The following is a 19,469-nucleotide window of genomic DNA, read 5'->3' as shown; positions in this document are numbered from 1 at the left end:
AGGTGATAAAAAAACCTCAAGCAACACTCCACACCAAGTAAACCAGGTATAGTCAATAACGCAGCTGCAGAAACTCATTTCCAGAAACGCCACGTATATTTGACATCAGCAGTGGTCAATTTGATATCGTCCTGTGGTGTTCGCGTCCCATGCAGAGCTCTTCTTGATTCTGGATCCCAATTAAACTTTGTGACAACATCGTTTATTCAACAGTTGGGAATTAAGAAGTATCGCAAGGATACTCCTATCAGCGGAATAGGTGCACATGAATGCAGGTCGGAGTTTGTGGCATCAATTACATTCGAGTCGCGTACCTTGGCGTATGAAGCAACCATTGAAACGAACCTCATATCCCACATTAGTGACTACCAGGCCAGCCAGGAAATTGACATATCCTTGTGGAAAATTCCCAATGACATCCTTCATTCTGAAAATCTAATCAAATTGACATGCTGTTGGGAGCTGAACTTTTCTTTAATTTGTTTTTACCTGGAGAATACAGGATTTCAAGAGATCTACCAACTTTACGTAATACAAAGTTAAGTTGGGTTGTTGCGGGAAGCGCTTCAGCTTCAAATTCAAATTCTCATTGCCATATTGTAACAAAGCCATCGTTGACGTCATTGGACAAACTTGTTCGATCATTCTTTGAAACAGAAAGCCATGACATTCCCATTAGTACTGAGAGTGAGGAAGAACACCAGTGCGAAGAACATTTCAAAAAGTACACAACATTAAATTCTGAAGGTAAATTTGTTGTTAAATTACCATTTAAAGAGAATCCTATCATATCTTTACTGGACTCCCTGTCATCAGCACGAAAAAGATTCTTTTCATTGGAAAACAAATTGAACAAGGATGAAGAACTTAAAAAATCCTACATCAGCTTCATGCAAGAATATGAAGCTTTAGGTCACATGACACCATTAAAAAAGGGTAGCATTCCAAGGGTACACTACGTCATACCTCATCATTGCATCATGAAACCCGAAAGTTCATCAACAAAATTGAGGGTAGTTTTTGATGCATCAGCCAAAACAACTTCTGGCCGTTCACTTAATGATATACTTATGGTGGGGCAACAGTTCAACCGGATCTATTTTCAATAGTTCTTAAATTCAGGATGCACCGATATGTCTTTACCGCAGACATAACCAAGATGTATCGCCAGGTTTTATTGTCAGAAGAAGATCAAGCCTTCCAACTTATTTTTTGGAGATCAAAAACCGATATGCCATTGCAGCTTTATAAATTAAACCCCGTAACCTATGGTTCAGTACCTGCATCCTATTTAGCAACTAGATGTCTTGTAAAACTAGCTGATGACAAACAAGACAAATTTTATAGAGCTTCACAAGCCGTTAAAAACAATTTTTACGTAGATGATTGTTTGGCCGGTGCAGACAACATTGATGACGCTCATGAGTTACTCAACGAGATTATTTCCTTACTCAAGACAGGTAACTTTGAATTAAAAAAGTTTTGTGCCAATAATCCCATGATTTTAAAAGAAATTCCTGAAGACGATAAAGAGAAATTAGTAACATTCCATCAGTCTGAGATTATTAAAACTTTAGGATTAATATGATTCCTTCACAAGATGTTTTCAAATTCAGCTTTAATGACGAAAAGATAAGTAAAATTAACACACAAATAACAAAACGAACAGTTTTGGCCGATCTTGCAAGACTTTTCGATCCTCTTGGTTTGCTCGGACCAGTAATAGTGATTGGTAAGCTATTATTGCAAGAGTTATGGAAGTTAAACATGACTTGATGATAAGCTTCATATTGAAAAGGCTCAAAAGTGGATAAATTACATTTGCCAGTTTTCAGATTTGAGTAAGTTAAATATTCCACGATATGTCCTTCGTCCTTCCGCCAAAACAATTATGCTTCATGCCTTTTCGGATAGGTAAGGTATGCTACTATACAGATTCAACAACCGTTTTAGCTTGGCTTAAATCACCTTCTTACACCTGGGAGACATATGTTGCAAATAGAGTTGCAAAAACTCAATCACTTTCAGAGTTTTATCAATGGCAATTCATCAAAGGCCAACTCAATCCTGCAGATTTGGAGTCAAGAGGATCAAGAATAGAAGGACTACTCAAATCACCAATATGGTTTCAAGGTTCGGAATTTCTAAGAAAAGGGGAACCAAGTCCTTTCAATGAATACGAGTTTTCAGAGGTGATTCCAGAAAGACGCAAGAAGAAATCAGTTTTGTCAGCAGCAATTCAAAATGAGCTTAGCTTGATACAAAACATCAACATTTTTCACATTACGAAAAATATTTTCATTTTGTTATAGATTCCACCATAATTGTAGAAGACCAAAAGAACTACGAAATACAGGCCAACTAACGGTAAATGAGTTAAAAGAAGGAACTCGATTGATTATGGTTTAGACTCAAAAAGTATAATTTCCAGAAGACTATCGTGACTTAGAAAGAAGAAAGCTTGTAATTAAAAGTTCATCTTTAGCATCGCTTACTCCCTATTTTGATGATAAAACTAAACTAATTCGAGTCGGAGGAAGATTGTCAAATGCGAAGATCTCTTCAGATGCTAAGCATCAAATTTTAATGCCACAAAATAATGTAATAACAAAATTGATTTTGACAGATTTACATCGTAGACATATGCACGCTTCTCATAGAGCGTTAATAGCCATCTCCAGACAACAATATTGGATACTAGGTGTTGGACATGCAGCTCGACAAGTCATTAGTCGATGCATCATATGCTTTAGAGCAAAGCCAAGATCCATCAACCAATTGATGGGAAATATGCCTCCAGAAAGGGTGAATGTATCGAGACCTTTTTATCATTGCGGTGTTGATTTTTGCGGACCAACTCACTATAACGTCAGAGGTAAGAGTCCTACAAAATCATATTTAGCTATTTTCGTTTGCTTTTCAACAAAAGCTGTACATATAGAAGTAGTTGGAGATTTGTCTTCTCAATCATTTCTCTTTGCCCTAAAAAGATTTGTAGGAAGGCGGGGACTTTGTCACATAATATTTTGTGACAATGCTACAAATTTTGTTGGTGCTAGGAATGATTTAGCAGAGTTAAAAAAAGTTTTTAATTCAATAAGAATACAATCAAGAATACATACTTATTGCTTGGAAGAAGGTATAATATGGAAAAATATACCACCTCGTTCTCCTCACTTTGGAGGCTTGTGGGAAGCAGCTGTAAAATCTGCAAAGACACTTCTCGTACGTCATTTAGGCGAAGCTTCATTGACATATGAGCAGTTGCTAACTGTGGTCATACAAATAGAAGCAATTTTGAACTCTCGGCCCCTGACCCCGTTGTCATCTGATCCAAACGATTTCGAAGCTCTTACACCAGGGCACTTCTTAATAGGAAGTCCTCTTACGGCCATAGCAGAACCAGATGTGACAGACTGCGAAATGAGCAGCCTAAACAAATTTCGACAAATACAGCAAATACAACAGCACTTTTGGAAAAGGTGGTCGCAGGAATATTTCCATCTTATGCAACAAAGAGTAAAGTGGAAAACTAAGTCAAATAATCTTAAAAATGACACATTGGTGCTAATCAAAGAAGAAAATAGTCCTCCTATGCGCTGGAAGCTTGGTCGAGTGGTTGAGACATTCAAGGGAAGTGATGGTAAAGTACGCGTAGCTAACATAAAAACTAAAGCTGGAACGTACCAAAGAGCGATTCATAATCTTTGTCCACTTCCAATCGACGAACCAGATTATAAAGAAAAACAAACAAACTGCAATATTCCAGAATATACAAAAAAAATCCTCAAAATACAAGAGTTTTGAGACCAAGAAATCCAACAAAAATTACATTATTTTCAGTATTGTGTTTAATACTTATAATGATACCCACGTCCTCGTGTCACTTACAATAATTGCAGGAGCAAATAGATATAAGCAAACTTGATGATGGTGTTGGTGTATACTTTGAAGATGTTGGCAGAATTCGCACGGTAAACACGTATTGGAAAGTACTTGTCTATTACAATCTGACAACGTACTGGCAAGAGTTTAATGAGCTTCGAACATATATTAACAAAATGCAAGACTTATGCACAAAAGAAATAACTCTTCAGATGTACTTTATACCAATAATAGAGACCATACGAAGCAGGATCGTTGTTATCGAACATAATAATGAATTGCTTAAAAACTACCATGCACCAAAATATGAAAGGACCAGGATAGCAAGATCACCCTTTGACTTTGTGGGGACGTTGGCGCATAGTTTGTTTGGTATACTTGATCAAGAAAGTGCTGATAGAATACAAGTTCAAATCGGCAACGCTTACAAAAATGAAGATCATTTGAATGAACTTTTGAAAAAACAAAGTTCGATTGCAGATGCTACTTCAAATATTTTAAAGCGAAATCACCTTCAAGTTCAAGAGCAGTTTAAGGGTTTAAATGAACACCTTCAAAATACCATGGCAATGATCAGCAAGAAAGACAAAATTAACGAGGTACGACAAAATATTGGAGCTTTGACTTCATATCTAATTCTTGTTCTCACAAATTTTGAGCATGTCCAAGATCTACTTTTAGATGTTCTATTAGATTTAAATCATGGAAATATAAATCCATAACTTATAACCCCTCTTCAATTAAGTGAGCAGTGAGAAGCAATTTACCTTCCTATTTAACATTGCCGAAGGTTCTGTCATCGACATGTACAAGATGTCAACAGTAAAAGGGCGCTGTTTAAATGATTCAATTGTGTTTGAAATGCTATTGCCCTTGACGGATGCTGAAGAATTTCAACTTTTTAATCTTCTTAGTGTTCCTATAATTCACAGAAACATGGTAGAAACATCTGCTCAGTATATAGCTGTGTCATTGCCCAGAGATAGATATTTCCTAGTAAGTGATTTGGAGCTGGGAGCATGCAAACAATTAGTGTCCAAGAAATACATGTGCAACCAAGTTCATCCAACTATTATTCAGCAAGGGAGTTCAGAGATTTGCGAAATAGCACTACTCATACTCAACCATAAGGAGGAGAGCTTTAAGAAATGCAGCTTACGGGAAACACCTACCAAAAATGTTTGGATGGGACTTAAATCATCGAATAGCTGGATCTTCTCTTTCCCATCAAAAATGTCTGGACATTTAATTTGCGGTGATCAAAGCAACGCTGTATTGGGCTTCAAGAATTCAAAAAACCTTGTATTTTACAATTGCCCAACATTGTCATCAAAGGTAAAATTAATTTTGAAAGCAAAATAACGTCACCTTTTATTCCTAGCGCCAATGCAAGCAGTTGGATCATTAATCAAGAACCAACAACAATGAAGCCAGAAACACACCGTGAAGAATATCACATTGACCTATCCGAGTTTAAAGATTTAAAGACAAAAATCCAGGATGTTATGGATAATTCCAAGGAACTGCCGGCCCCCACTGACATCAACTTACATGATTATCATCACTATGGAAGCAGTCTTCTTCTATTGGTATGCATGATTGGGATCCTCTACACTCTATTTCGTCGAACAAGAAGACCAACTCCACTGCCAAGAACTTTTGAGGTCAACGTTTAGACTTAAATTAATTACATAATTTTATTTAGAGAGTTAAGAACCCTCAAAGAGGGGGAGTATGTTCAAATTTCATTTTAAACTTCAAATTTCATTTAATATTTGGTCAAGAAACATAATAATAATTTTGTTGCTATGAATTTCATATGTTTGTAGTTCACGGTTCTCGTGTTCACTTTGTGTATTAATATTTTTTCATTAATTCTCACGCTTGCATATTAATGCAAAGTTTCATTTTCTGTTCTTTCTTTATTTGGCTCTGTATAGTTTCTTAAGGGGGTATTCTGGTCTAGAGACATGAATTTTAGGTAATTTTTGAAGTGCTGTAGAAAAATTTTACCATCAATTTTTGTATACATTATTTATTTACATTAGAAGCATACAAAAAAAATAAAAAAGTAAAAAAAAAAAATAAAAATTCCGTTAGTTATCAGCTGATGGAGTGGTGCGCCTCAAAAATTTGGTGCGTGACCATACCCACGATTTTAACTCTCCTAGAAATCTGAAACCAAAAACTAAAAAAGATTATTAATCTACAATAATGTCGCAATGTCTGGAACTACGGAAAAGTCACAAACATTTTTTTTTACAAAATGGCGACTGTCTAAAGAAAAATAAAAAAAAATTACAATTTTTTTGAACATTCTTCGATTTGTTAAAAATAGTAAAAATGAAAATTGGGGGATGGCCGTAGTTTCGGACGTAGACAAGTCCCTAAAGAAGACTCTCTTAAAATGTCAAGTAAATCGGTTCGGCAGAACCTGAGAAATCGTGGGTATCAGATTCAAAAAGACAGTTCTGAGAAAAACGCGTTTAAAGTACCCCATTATGTCTTTTGTTCTATTAGTTGCAGCCCAACCGATTTGGATGGCTGCTCAGCAAAATACTTATTTCTCCGAAAATAATTTGGATTTGGGAAAATCCTCTCGTAGACATATTTTTAAATAGTTAAACTATGAAAATATGAAAAGAAAAAAAAATCGATTTTTTTTTATTTCTAGACCAGAATACCCCCTTAAGAAATAAAGTTTAGTTCCCGTTAAACCTTCAAGCAGAAAGTTATTATTTGTCTCGTGATTTGGTGTTATTTTTTACGATCTGAAAAATTAACAAGAAGTATGAATCGATTATAAGAAATTCGCTTACAAATTATCAGAAATATTTACTACCTTTCGTATATTGTAGTATTTTGTCTCGTAATTTGGTTTGGTAATGCGGTTTTTTTTTTTAGTTTTTGGCGTTAACGATACTTTTTTAGTTAATTCATTCAAAACCAATTTTTAGGTTTAAAAATCACTTGATTTTTGGTGAAAAATGGCTTCTTAGTAACAAAAAACTGAAAAAAAACAATATTCCTAACTGAAAGAATAGAAAAAAAAAACTAAACTAAATAAGCTATTTACATCTTAATCAACGTTGTCTTCTTCGCCTGTTTCATCGAAAGTAGTTTTAATCGCTGTCATGATTTTTTCTTTCCCAAACCACTTTAGTAAAATCGCAATATATAAATTCGCATTGCCCATCTATACAGAAAAACAAAAGAACGCACACGGAATTCGTAAATTAGTATTACGTGTTGAACGCAGTTTCCATTTTTTTTCGAACTCGAATGAATAATTTCCGCATACGATCGATATTGAGCTGAAAATAAAAATATTCTGCCTTTTTCAAATCAATCGGCCACAAGTAAGGACGTGCTTTATAGAGTTTTTGATTTTGAGCTTGATTTTTCACCCACAAATTAAAAGAAAGAGTTTAGCCACCGAAATTAAACAGCAAATTGTTCAATAGCGAAATAAAACAGTATATCAGTGAGGAACTAGTCCTGAAACATAAAAACCTGTAAGAACCTTTCACAAACTTCTTCTTCTCTGGTGCGTGCCAAATTAGATCAAATACGAACTAAGTTCCGACGCGAAATCGGCAAAGGTCAAACAAATTGGCATTACTAACTGCCACCAAAATCAAAACCCAAAAGAAGACTTGCTTAGATTAGATATATAAAATGATAATATATTTTTAGAACCTATCCTCTTCGCGGTCACAATTAGACTGACTACTTAAAACTAATTCCCTAACTTAGAAGCTATCCCACGATGATATGCTGTGTCAGCGACCTTCAATGTTCCGGTGCATTTACCTCAATGCACTGATATTTGATATTCGGCGATGTTGGGAATGGGCAGCAAGTTTAAACATGCTTTCCTACAGGTCAGCAAATTATGTGCATGCGCTTGGCAATGCATTAGCTGGGCGCATATTAATGCATTGTGATAACTTTACATTCTGGTTTTTCTTTCAAAATATTTTTAATACAAGAATCAGTTATTTCTTTTAATTCTTTAAATTTAATAGTTCCTTCCATATTTTCATAATTAATATTACCATCAGTTATTATTTTTTTATATGATGTTGCTAATTCTAAATTGTTATTATTTGGGATTGGTTCGATTAAAATTTTACAAAAATTTTTGTCAGAATACATTGGAATTAGTAGTATAAATATTATTTGATTTTCGTGAATAATTACAGAACTTTTTATGTTAGCCAGTTTATTTAGTGTGATATTGAATTTTTCTATTTCTTTTAATGATAAAATATCGTGCCCTAAAACTCCTAGTTAACTCATGAGAATGTTTTCCTTAACTTTTTTGACTTGGTCTTTCAATAATTGGATATCATATTGAATTTGGAAGGCATGTTGCATATTCGCTATTTCTGCAAATTCTTTGTTAATTGTGTTGCCTAAACTAGTTAATTGGCTTTTAATTTCTAACTGCTGTTCATTAATATGTTTTGTAATGTTGTTGATAGCCTCATTGAAGTTATGGTTGATTTTGATTTGTTCATTTAATCCTTCAATAAGATTTTTAGTTTGTTTGATTTCTAGTTCGTCGTCGTAGTCCATTGTACCTGCAAGAATTTTGAGTCCTTTCCCTACTATATTTACGAGTCCTCTTTTTTTTCTGTCGTGATTATCTAGTAGTCCTTCTATGTCTTGTTGTAATTGTATAAGGCTGTAAGTAAGTGTCGGGTAATCATTTTTGTGGTTTAATTTATTTATATTGTGTTCTATTATTTCTATATTTTCTATCCATGAGCTAAGGTTTACGTTATGTAGTATTTTTGTATATTTTGTTATGACTGGAATTTGTTGGTCTCTAATTATAACAAAGCCGTTTCCTGAATTTAGGTTCCGTATGTCAAGTTTCTGTCTATTTGTCATTGTCGAAAGCATTGTCAGTATGCAAAATAGTACCTGTAAAATCGTAGTTCGTCATTGTTCATATTTGTATTTTCTTTTAACTTGAGACTTATAAAATTTACTTCCTTTTTCGTTTTGTAAATAATCTTTATCTAATATAATTGGGTTTAATTTTGAATGGACTGGTTTTAGTTTATTGCTAACTCTGTTTCTTAAGTAAGTGTGTTTGTTTAGTGTAAGGTCTATATATCTTCCCTATTATTGTTTATTTTATTAATATACTTTTCTTTATTTTTATTCACTAATTCTATAATTTTGGGGTATTCTATATTAGAAATGTTTCCGTTTAGAAAATCTAAGGGCTTCTTTTTAGTAGTTGAGTGAATGGTGTTGTTATAGATTGCGACTGCATTTAAAACTTTGTTACGTAACGTATCTTTATTATTCTCATCAGCAGAGAACGTTCGAATATGTTCATTCAAAGTTAAATGGAACCTATCTATATCGGAGTTACCTGATTTCCTATACGGGGTGGTGATGTGTAAGTGGACATTCTTTTCCTTAAGATATTCCTTAATAACTAATGAGGAGAAACCTGTTTCTCCGTCGGTCACAATTTTGTTTGGAGTTCCAAAATTTGAAAATCTTTTTTTCAAAGTATTAAGTAATGCCAACCATGGTCTGTGTTTTATTTCGTAAACAGTAACATGTTTTGTGAACTTATCTATCATCGTGACATACATAAGGTTTATGTTCGCGTACCAAATGTCTATGTGGATGATTTGGTTTGGTCTTTCAGTTTCTGTGATCTTTAAAGGAATTTTATATGGCGATCTTTCGTATTTGCTTTTATTGCAAATCTCGCAGTTATTTATGAATTTTTGTATTGATGTTTTAAGACCTGGGCTTTAATATACGTTTTTAATTGCCGAGTAAGTTTCGTTTACTCCGCGATGGTTAAAGGCCTTATGTGTACTGTTTATAACGTTAAGGACTTTTTCTTCGTCCTCTAAATCACCTAAAAATTTACTACACTTAATTACTCTTAGCAGTTTATTCTTGCTAAAATATTTAACGTAAATATCTTGAAACTTGGCGAAAAGATGATCATGTCTTGAGAAAATTCCGACTATTCCTTTGGGAGGAGTGAATCTTTTCATAATGTCTATCATGAGTTTTTCGTTGAACTTTTTCATTTCTATAACTATCCTTTTTTTCTTGAAGGGATAGTTTATTTTATGGTTGTTCATGTTTTCTGTTTCGTTTAAGATAATTTGCGTTTTATAAATATTTACTGGTGATTCTACAATGGAGATATGATTGCTGCTATCCTCATTTGCACTGTGGATAGTTGCAATCATAGACTCTACATCCTCGTTTAAATTTTCATCTGTGTGGGGAATGGGGTTTTCTACATTTTCGTTGTAGAAATTTTCCATTCTTGATAAGAACCGCAACTTGGTTATCCTTACCTTTAACGTACTCTATCTCAAAATTATACTCCTCGAGCTTAATTTTCCACCTTTGAAGTTTTATATTGGGTTCTTTAAGAGAACTTAACCAAACAAGTGGACGGTGATCTGTTTGAACTGTGAATTTCCTACCGTAGAGGTAGGGTCTAAAGTATTGCGTGGCCCATACTATCGCAAGCAGTTCTTTTTCTATTGTGGAATATTTAATTTCGTGATCGTTTAGCGTCCTGCTCGCGTAACACAAAGGGTGGTTATTTTGTGATAAGACGGCGCCCAAAGCGAAATTTGAGGCGTCTGTTGTTAGAACAAATTTTTTATTGAAATCTGGGTATTGGAGGATTGGGTCTGAAATTATCAATTTTTTGAGATTTTCGAAGCTGTCAATGTATTCTTGATTCGTAATATCAATTTTTGTGTTCTTCTTTAGAAAGTTAGTCATTGGTTTTGCAATTTTTGAATAATCCCTAATAAACATTCGATAATAGCCTGTGATTCCCAGGAAAGATTTTATTTGTTTAGAAGTTTTTGGTAGTTTATATTCTTGTATCGCGGCTACTTTGTTTGGGTTGGGTTTTATACCTTCTGTTGTTACGATGTGACCCAAAAATTCTGTTTCTTTTTTTAGAAACTCGCATTTGTCGAGTTGTACTTTTAAATTTACTTCTTTTAATCTCTGGAATATTTTGTTTAATGCTACAAGGTGTTCACTAAGGCTAGTTGAATAAATTATTATATCGTCTAGGTATACCCAGCAATATTTGCCTATGTAATCTGCAAGTATTGAATTCATTAGCCTTTGAAATGTGGCCGGTGCGTTTTTAAGACCAAAAGGCATACGGATAAATTCATAGTGTTCGTCATCTGTGGAGAATGCAGTTTTTGGTATGTCCTCTTTTGCAATCTCAATTTGGTGGAACCCTTTCGCGAGATCCAACGTTGTGAAAAATTGCGCTCTGCCTAGTTTGTCAAATATTTCGTCCATGTTGCGCATAGGGAATTTGTCATCTATTGTTACGTCGTTGAGTTTTCGATAGTCTACCACTATCCTCCATTTCTTTTCCTTTGATGCGTCTAACTTTTTGGGAACTACCCAAATTGGAGCTGAATATGGCGAGTTACTTCGACGTATAATGCCTTGTCTTAGCATTTCTGATATTTGTTTCTTTACTTCAACTCTGTGTACTTCCGGATATCTGTATGTCTTGGAATAAATAGGTATCTCATTCACCGTTTTTATTTGATGCTTGATCGCATTTGTGAATGATAAGTTGTTACCTTCTTGGTAGAATATCGAAGCGTTACGAGAAACGAGGTTTAAGACACCTTTTTTCTCTTCTTCGTTGAGATGATTAACCCTTATTTGGTCCATAATAGGATTTATGTTTGTTTGTGTATAGTATATTTCGTGTATAAGTACTTCCGGTATTAGATTCTCATAATTTTCTTTCTGGTTATCTGAGTTTACTTTAGTTTTTGAATCTACTTTTTCGCAGAATTCATTTTTTTTGTTTTCTTCATTTTCGTTGAAGAATATTGGAATTTTCTTATCGTGTACTACTAAGACCTTTTTATTAAAGTCAACAATAGCCCTGAGTGGAAGTGAGATATTATTTCCAATCAAACCATCGTAGGTATCATGGAACTTGTGTTCCAGGAATTCGGCTGTTTTATTTAATATGCCAAACTCTTTAAATAATGGTATTTTTACTTTGGTGCTCACGTTAATGTCTGAGCTTGCAGTTTTTATTTTAAATGGTTTGTCTAGTTTCATTTGCCATTTTGGGTGGCATAAACCCGGATTAAGAATACTCGTCTCCGACCCCGTGTCGATGAGTATTCTTAATATGTATTTATCGTTTTTTGTTTTGACTACTATATAGGGAAGTCGGCCGGTAGGCTTTCTTCCTGAAAATCCTGGGTCTGAATGTTATTAATTTGTCTCTGGTATGACGCGGACAGTGTGTCCATTGGTTCTGAGCTCTGAGTCTTATGCTGAGCTGAATTATTAGTATTGTAGCGTCCTGAATTATTAGTCCTATATTGACTAGAGTTATTAGCTCCATATTGTCTTGTATTATCAGTCCTAAATTGTCCTGAGTTGTTCTTATGTTGTTCTGTGTTATTAGTTCTAGATTGGTTAGAATTGTCCCTATATTGTCATGTGTTATTAGTTCTAAATGGGTTTGAGTTGTCCCTATATTGTCCTGTGTTATTAGTTCTAAATTGGCCTGAGTTATTTTGGTATTGTCTTGTGTTATTAGTTCTAAGTTGGCCTGAGTTATTTTTGTTTTGTCCTGTGTTATTAGTTCTATATTGGTCTGTAAAATTGTTTCTAGTATATGCATATCCTGTTTCAAATAATATTTGCATCGCGTTTTCAAGATTGTTTGGATGTCTGCAATGCAATAAACCCCTCATAGGCTCTGGCAATTTGTTAATGAATAATCGTAGTGCTGCATTACAGTTTTGTTCGACTTCTGATGAAAAATTGTTTGGGTAGGTTATTCTTACTTTATTATTAAGACGACGTAAGATCATTTTTATTTCATTATAAAAGTCATGGCTATTAGTTTTAAACTGATCAGATCTAAGATCATCGAAGAGTTGTTCAATTGATTTCCTATCACTAAAATATTGTAGGAATACTTGTTTCAAGTCTTCCCATTTTTGAATAAAATTATTTATTTCTAGGGCTTCACGAGCTTTGCCTATTAACTTGCCCTTTATAATTTCAAAAAATATTACTTGGCTAGTATTATCATATTTGTGCAAAATTGGGTATATTCTATCAACAGAGTCTAAAAAGTTATATAAATTTTCCCTACTCCCATCGTATTTATTTATATTATTTAAATATTTTAAAGGATCTATATTTATTGATAAAGATGTTACCATTCCTGTTGCTGTATTGGTAAGTCTTGCTCGTGCTGCTGCTAATGCTGCCGCTGCTGCTTCTGCTGCTGATGTTGATTCGGTCATGTTGTTATTTAGTTTTATATCACTGAATAATTTTGCTAGCTCTTCTATGTCCATACAAATTTTTTTTATAATTAATTTTTATTTTTGTGTTGTGGGATTGTACTTTCGCACTTTAATATAACGTTGGTTGTTCTTGTTCGAACTTATTATATATTACTTTATCGATCGCGTCGTTCGTGTTTTTTTTTTTTTTTTTATAATTAATTTTTATTTTTTGTCGTGGGATTGCACTTTCTGTCGAATTTGTACTTAATCGTACTTTAATATAACGTTGTTTGTTCTTGTTTTTTTTTATAGGTAATTAATTTTAATTTTGTTTTTTTTGCACTTTCTATCGAGTTTGTACTTAATTGTACTTTAATATAACGTTATTTGTTCTTGATCGAAATTGTTACTTTATATTACTTTATCGATCGCGTTGTTCGCGTTTTGTTCTTAATCGAACAGATTACTTTATATTACTTTATCGATCGCGTTGTTCACGTTTTGTTCTTAATCGAACAGACCGACTGCGCCAGTTATATTTTGAGTCTTAACGTTTGTTTAAGAAAAACATAAAGTTCTTTTTATTTGTTTATATTTTCTTTTCTTTTTTTTCTTTATTTATTTATTATTTTTATTAATTAATGATTTTACAATTATTATTTATTATTATTAATTGCTCACGAAGAGGCCGCTGTCCATAGCAAGGCTGCACCTCTTTTAGAGCTTGTTGTATTAAGACTAAACTTATAAAATAATTAATGCTATCTTGTGAACTATTCCACATAGTGCTTATCGAAATGCAAAGTGTCTCCCGTGGGAGAAGAATGCACTTGTTTATAAAATATTCATATTTCACTTTGAATAAAATGAAATATGAATATTGTTCTTTTGCATTTGTTGGAGGAACGGGAAAAGGGGGTGTATCCGTTTGTGGATCAAGAATGCTATGTAAGCAAAAAATTGTGGGAACCCGTTATGGCTTATGTTAAAGTGCCGTTAGGCAAAGGGGCGTGTGAGGGATAGTGGGTTTACCGTTATAGGTGGAGGCTGAGACGTAACTGAATGTCAAAATGTTTCATAATTGGCAAAACAAGAGAAAATGGAGTAGATATATTCTAAATCCATTTACTCAGTTATTTAAACAGCTGAGGAAACAAATCTTACCCTTACCCAACTCAATATTTAGATTTACAAACTGAAAATGAAGTGAATTCAATTTACCGACCATTTTGAAGTGTGAAATCTTATATTTCAATCTTTGATGATCCTTGCTAGCGGTACTATGTTAGGTTGAGTTTCTACTTTCGAATACTTTCAAAGTTTGACAATCATTTCAACTAATAATAAGTTTTGGTAATAACTTGTAGGTAGCGTCATACACTCAATGGATTTTTATCAAGTCAATTACATTAAATGTCAAAGAATTATCTATTCGTAATTATTCACTCCCTCCGCGCTATTAAGATATATACAACATTCTTATAATGTCTTTAAATGTTTGAATACACACTGAATCAAAAATTAATTACGAAGCACAATAGAATATTAATACAAAATTTATTTTAATAATCCTTATTTTTGTGGGTAGGAAACTATAATCCTGACAGCACCTGAGAAAAAAATGTATTGGGAAAGTTACAACTTTTAATTCATGGCCAACCAACTGCATCTTTAATTGCGCAAATTAAGATACGAATGCAAAAATCTGAATCTATTAATCATTACACATATGTGTAGCATTATTTGATTTCAGTCGCTGTAAAATAAATTACTTTTTTTTTAATTTTAGAGCGACAAGAATGACTAATTTCACCTGCATTGCAGTTTTCCAAGATCATTCAAAAGTGAAGCGTATTTAAAGATTCCCTCCTTTGTGGATTTAGTGACAAAGTTGTTATTCTGCGCCTGAAAATGAGTCTGAGCTTTATTGGTATTAAACTATATATAAGGATTAGCCCAGTGCAAAAACAGCTAAAAAATAAACTTAGTTCAGCATTGCGATTATGCGCATTAAAGTTGGCTACAATTAGAATCTGGAATGCAATTCCATTCCTCGCATCAGTAGCAATTATGTTATAGTGTGTGTATGTGTAATCAATTTAAAATGACCAAACAACACTGACGGAGAGTTGAGTGCCATGCATAGACGTTGCTTATCTTATGGTGGTTAGAATAACTTCCATCTGCTGCCAACTATGAATTCCTTTGTGTCTTTTACTTTACAACGCTAACATTAATATCTATATGATTATGTTATTACCACTGCCTAGATATTGAGATGTGCTTCACTTCACGTACAGACTAAGGATGTGTATATGTAGCTCCATCATCTCTTTTTAGAACCAAACCAAGGTATGTCGTCTGAGGTATAATCTCATTTGTCCTCAGCGGAGCCGTCCATAAAATTGATGTCTTCTTGAATTTGCCTTATTTTTATAAATTCTATGTTTCACCTGTAAAGCGAGGTATACAAATCCGGATACGTGTTAAATAGCCGCCAATTATTTGTAAGTGCGTCTGTGGGAATGCTTCTTTTTTGTATCTTTTTGTTCTTCTTCAATTGTGGGGGCTATTGATGGGTCTTTGTGATTGCGTTAAATGGCCAAGGTGCTTCTCATGTGCTATTTTAGTGCAAAGATTTATGGCGGTTAAAAGGATCAAATGGACATTTGATTGATTGGATTGTATTTGTTTTATTTTTTGTAGATTCTGATTGAAATCTCAAAGACGGAGCTATGAAGTGCCCGTGGCACTAATAGTTTTTTTCTTTTTAAATTATGTTAAGGAACATTTGTACATATATGAAGGTAAACGCCGAAGATATTTATAGTAGAAAGGTGTGCAAATATTAAGAAGTAGATCAAATGTACTTACAAGCATTCCATTATCATTTAATAATTGAAGTGTCATGTTAATTATAGTTCAATGAATAATGATGACCAGGAATGTTTGTGAAAAAAGTCTCCGAATAGTCTTATGTGCAAAAGAAATTTAAAATATTAAATAAATTAGTGCTAACTTCGTTTTTTTTACACTTTCCAACTAGTAAAGGGTGTTCTTAAAGAAGATTCTTTTAAATTGACATGACATAGAGGTTCATTTTTTTTTTGATGACTTTTTCGAGTATTTGTAGCCGTATATCGGAAATAAAGCGTCGATTATTTTACTATGAGTGGTCAATCGTTTCGAGTTTATCGCTATACTTTAAAAAAGGGTTAAAATTTTGGTTGAGCCAAAATATCTCACAAACCAATGAACCTAGACACTTGAATAAAATTTTATATTATACATTGTGACGTGATATTAAGCATGTATATTTTTGAAAAAAAATCCATCTAACGGTTTTTTTTATAAATAAAAACAAAATCAAACATCTTGGAAAATTTTGAGAAAAATCTCCTTTTTACAAAAAAAAGGCTAAACAAAAAATTAATAAAAGTTGGTAAAAATTGAATTTAGTGAATTTTCGTTCGTTTTTTTTCATAACAAAAATAAAATCTAAAAAAAATAGTACGCAAATTTGGTAAAAAATGATGTTTGGTTTTCGATATTAAGTAAACAATTTATTTAATTTCATTCATCCAATTTGTATCGATTTATACATATATATATATAGAAACTTTTAAGAAATGCTATTAAAATTGTTAAAAATTGATTTTCAACTAAGAATCTCTTTCACAAAAATAGATTTCGAAATCAAACTATTTCATCATATGCAAAATAATATTGGTAAGGTTAGGTTAGGTTATAGTGGCTGTCCAAGACGGAAACGGACACACTTAGGCCAGTTTAATGGCCCATTGTGATACCACATGAATCTTGAGGCTTCCTCCTAAGCTCAATGGAACCAGTTAGAGTCCCTTACGAAACGTGAGAGGCTGATTATACTGATATGATTTAGATCGTTTAGATCGTTAAAGAAGAATTCTCTTAGGTAATTCTTGCGTTTTCGAGCTAGAGCAGGGCATGTGCAGAGAAGATGAAGAACCGTTTCTTCCTCTTCCTCGTCCATACAGCTTCTGCAAAAGTCATTTGAGAATACGCCTAGTCTCGTGGCGTGCTTTCCTATTAGACAGTGTCCGGTTATGACACCTACTATCGACCTTATATGCGATCTGCTTAGAGAGAGCAAGCACCTTGCTGTTTACAAGTAGCGATTGGTATGCCAGTACTTGACTAACGTGGTAGGATGGGCTGTACTGTACCGTTCCTGGCGAGTTCATCTGCCTTACAGTTACCTGGAATGTCTCTATGGCCCGGCACCCAGCATAGGTGAATATAAAACTGCTGCGACATCTCCATTAAAGATGCTCGACAGTTATGGACTGTTATAGAGTTTGTAGAGACTGAGTCCAGAGATTTGATAGCGGCCTGGCTGTCGGAGAAAATACGGATATCAGATGTTGATATCACGTTTTCTTTGAGCCAAGACAAGACTTCCTTAATCGCCAAAAGTTCCGCCTGGAACACGCTACAATGATTGGGAAGGCGGAATGAGAGACTTTATTTCAGTCGTTCAGAGTACACACCACCACCAACCCCTTCTTTGGTTTTTGAGCCATCTGTGTAAAGATGGATTGACCCATCCTCCAAGAATGTCCTATCCTCCCAAAAAGATCTGGTAGGTATAGAAATCTGGAAATTCCTGTCGAATTGTAGTTGGGGGATAGCTTGCAGCTATTTGTTTGCTAAATATGTCAAGAGGTGTACGTGTAAGGTAGAGCAAGGTGTCCAGTGCTGCAGACGGGGTCGTGCGAAGCGATCCGCTTATACATAGGCAGGCTGAACGTTGGATTTTATTTTACTTGTCCCTGTTTATACCTTTCTCTAAAGCAGTCCACCATACTGCCACACCGTACGTTAAAATCAGTCTGATTACCGATGTGTATAGCCAATGCGTGATTCTGGGTTGTAAACCCCATTTATTACCAATAGCTTTTTTGCAAGAAAAGAGAGCTACAGTAGCTTTTTTGACTCTTTCCTGTACGTTGCGTTTCCAATTTAGTTTTTTGTCTAAGACAAGACCTAGGTATTTAGGCTCGTCTGAGAATTTTAATTGGAATCCTTTAATATAAGGAGGGTTGACAAATGGAATTTTGTATCTCCTCGAAAATAAGACCAGATCGGTTTTGTGTGGGTTAACACCCAGTCCACACCGATCAGCCCAAAGTATTAGTCTGTCTAAGGCATTTTGTAAGAGTTCTTTTAGGATATTAAGATGCTTTCCTGAAACTGCTATAGCAACGTCGTCCGCATAAGCTATCACTCTGAAACTTTCCGCATACAGACTAGTTAAGATTTCATTCACCACTAGGTTCCAGAGGAGAGGGGATAGAACACCACCTTGCGGTGTCCCTCCACTAACGAATCGTCTGCAAGAAGAGTTGCCCAATTTTTGAGTTAATTATTCTGCTAGTAAGCATTAAATTAATTAACTCCTGAAGCGAACTCTCTACATTTAGAGATGTCAGTGCAGATGTGATTGCAGATGTGTCCACGTTGTTAAAGGCACCTTCGATGTCAAGGAAAGCAACCAAAGTGAACTCTTTGTGATGGAGGGAATATTCGATGGTGCGTACTAAAGTGTGTAACGCTGTTTCCACCGATTTACCCTTACAGTAGGCATGTTGAGACGAAGACAGAAGTCTTGTATCGATACGTGCCCTTAAATGGATATCAATCAATCTTTCCAGGGTCTTAAGAAGGAATGATGATAGACTTATAGGTCGTAGATCTTTAGGATTGACTTGGGAGCATTTACCTGTCTTAGGTATAAAAACAACTTTAACTTCTCTCCATGCCGAGGGAACATGGACCAGGTAAAGACAGCTGGTAAAAATTGCCTCAAGGATTGATGCAATTATATCAGAAGCCTTTTGTAATTCGACTGGTATTATACCATCTGGTCCTGCAGCTTTAAATGGTTTGAAGCTGTTGAGAGCCCATTGTAGCTTTGTGATTAGATCTTGTGGATATGTTGAATTTGAACTTGGACCTATAAAACTGTTACAAGTTTCGGTAAGAGAACTACCAGGAAAATGAGTGTCCAATAGTAAGTTCAGCGATTCATTACTTGAATTTGTCCAGGAGCCGTCTGTATTTTTCAAGCAGCTTGGCATAGCTAGATTAGTTGAAAGAATTTTCCGTAACCTAGAGGCTTCAGAAGTTTCTTCTATCATGCCACAGAAGAATCGCCAAGAAGATCGCTTGGATTTCCTTAGTGCCTTCTTGTAGATTCTTATTGATTCTTTGTAGGAGTCCCAATGAGAG

The 19,469-nt window shown here is 34.3% G+C and overlaps 2 protein-coding genes and 1 long non-coding RNA gene across 4 annotated transcripts; 2 read left to right on the top strand and 1 right to left on the bottom strand.

Moving 5' to 3' along the window:
* Positions 1-449: 449 nt before the first annotated feature.
* On the top strand, positions 450-1,109 carry LOC129945074 (uncharacterized). Its single transcript, XM_056054735.1, has one exon. The coding sequence runs from the start codon at positions 450-452 to the stop codon at positions 1,107-1,109; it is 660 nt and encodes a 219-aa protein (XP_055910710.1).
* A 475-nt stretch (positions 1,110-1,584) lies between these two features.
* LOC129945073 (uncharacterized) lies at positions 1,585-3,807 on the top strand. The gene is made up of 3 exons (XM_056054734.1): positions 1,585-1,732; positions 2,627-2,875; positions 2,930-3,807. Exons 1-3 carry the CDS (start codon positions 1,585-1,587, stop codon positions 3,805-3,807), a joined length of 1,275 nt encoding a protein of 424 aa, XP_055910709.1.
* Positions 3,808-6,719: 2,912 nt separating this feature from the next.
* On the bottom strand, positions 6,720-14,257 carry LOC129947647 (uncharacterized). 2 transcript variants are annotated; one of them, XR_008781743.1, is made up of 3 exons: positions 13,128-14,257; positions 6,962-7,199; positions 6,720-6,894 (listed from the first exon to the last, which is right to left on the bottom strand). It is a non-coding gene; the product is annotated as an uncharacterized LOC129947647 (long non-coding RNA). The 2 variants fall into 2 exon arrangements; XR_008781742.1 differs by lacking the exon at positions 13,128-14,257 and adding an exon at positions 7,409-7,749.
* Positions 14,258-19,469: the final 5,212 nt, after the last annotated feature.

The sequence above is a fragment of the Eupeodes corollae genome, chromosome 2, assembly GCF_945859685.1.
Source record: "Eupeodes corollae chromosome 2, idEupCoro1.1, whole genome shotgun sequence".
Classification (NCBI taxonomy): domain Eukaryota; kingdom Metazoa; phylum Arthropoda; class Insecta; order Diptera; family Syrphidae; genus Eupeodes; species Eupeodes corollae.
The sequence above is the reverse complement of the archived record's forward strand: the minus strand, read 5'-3'. Positions and strand labels throughout refer to the sequence as shown.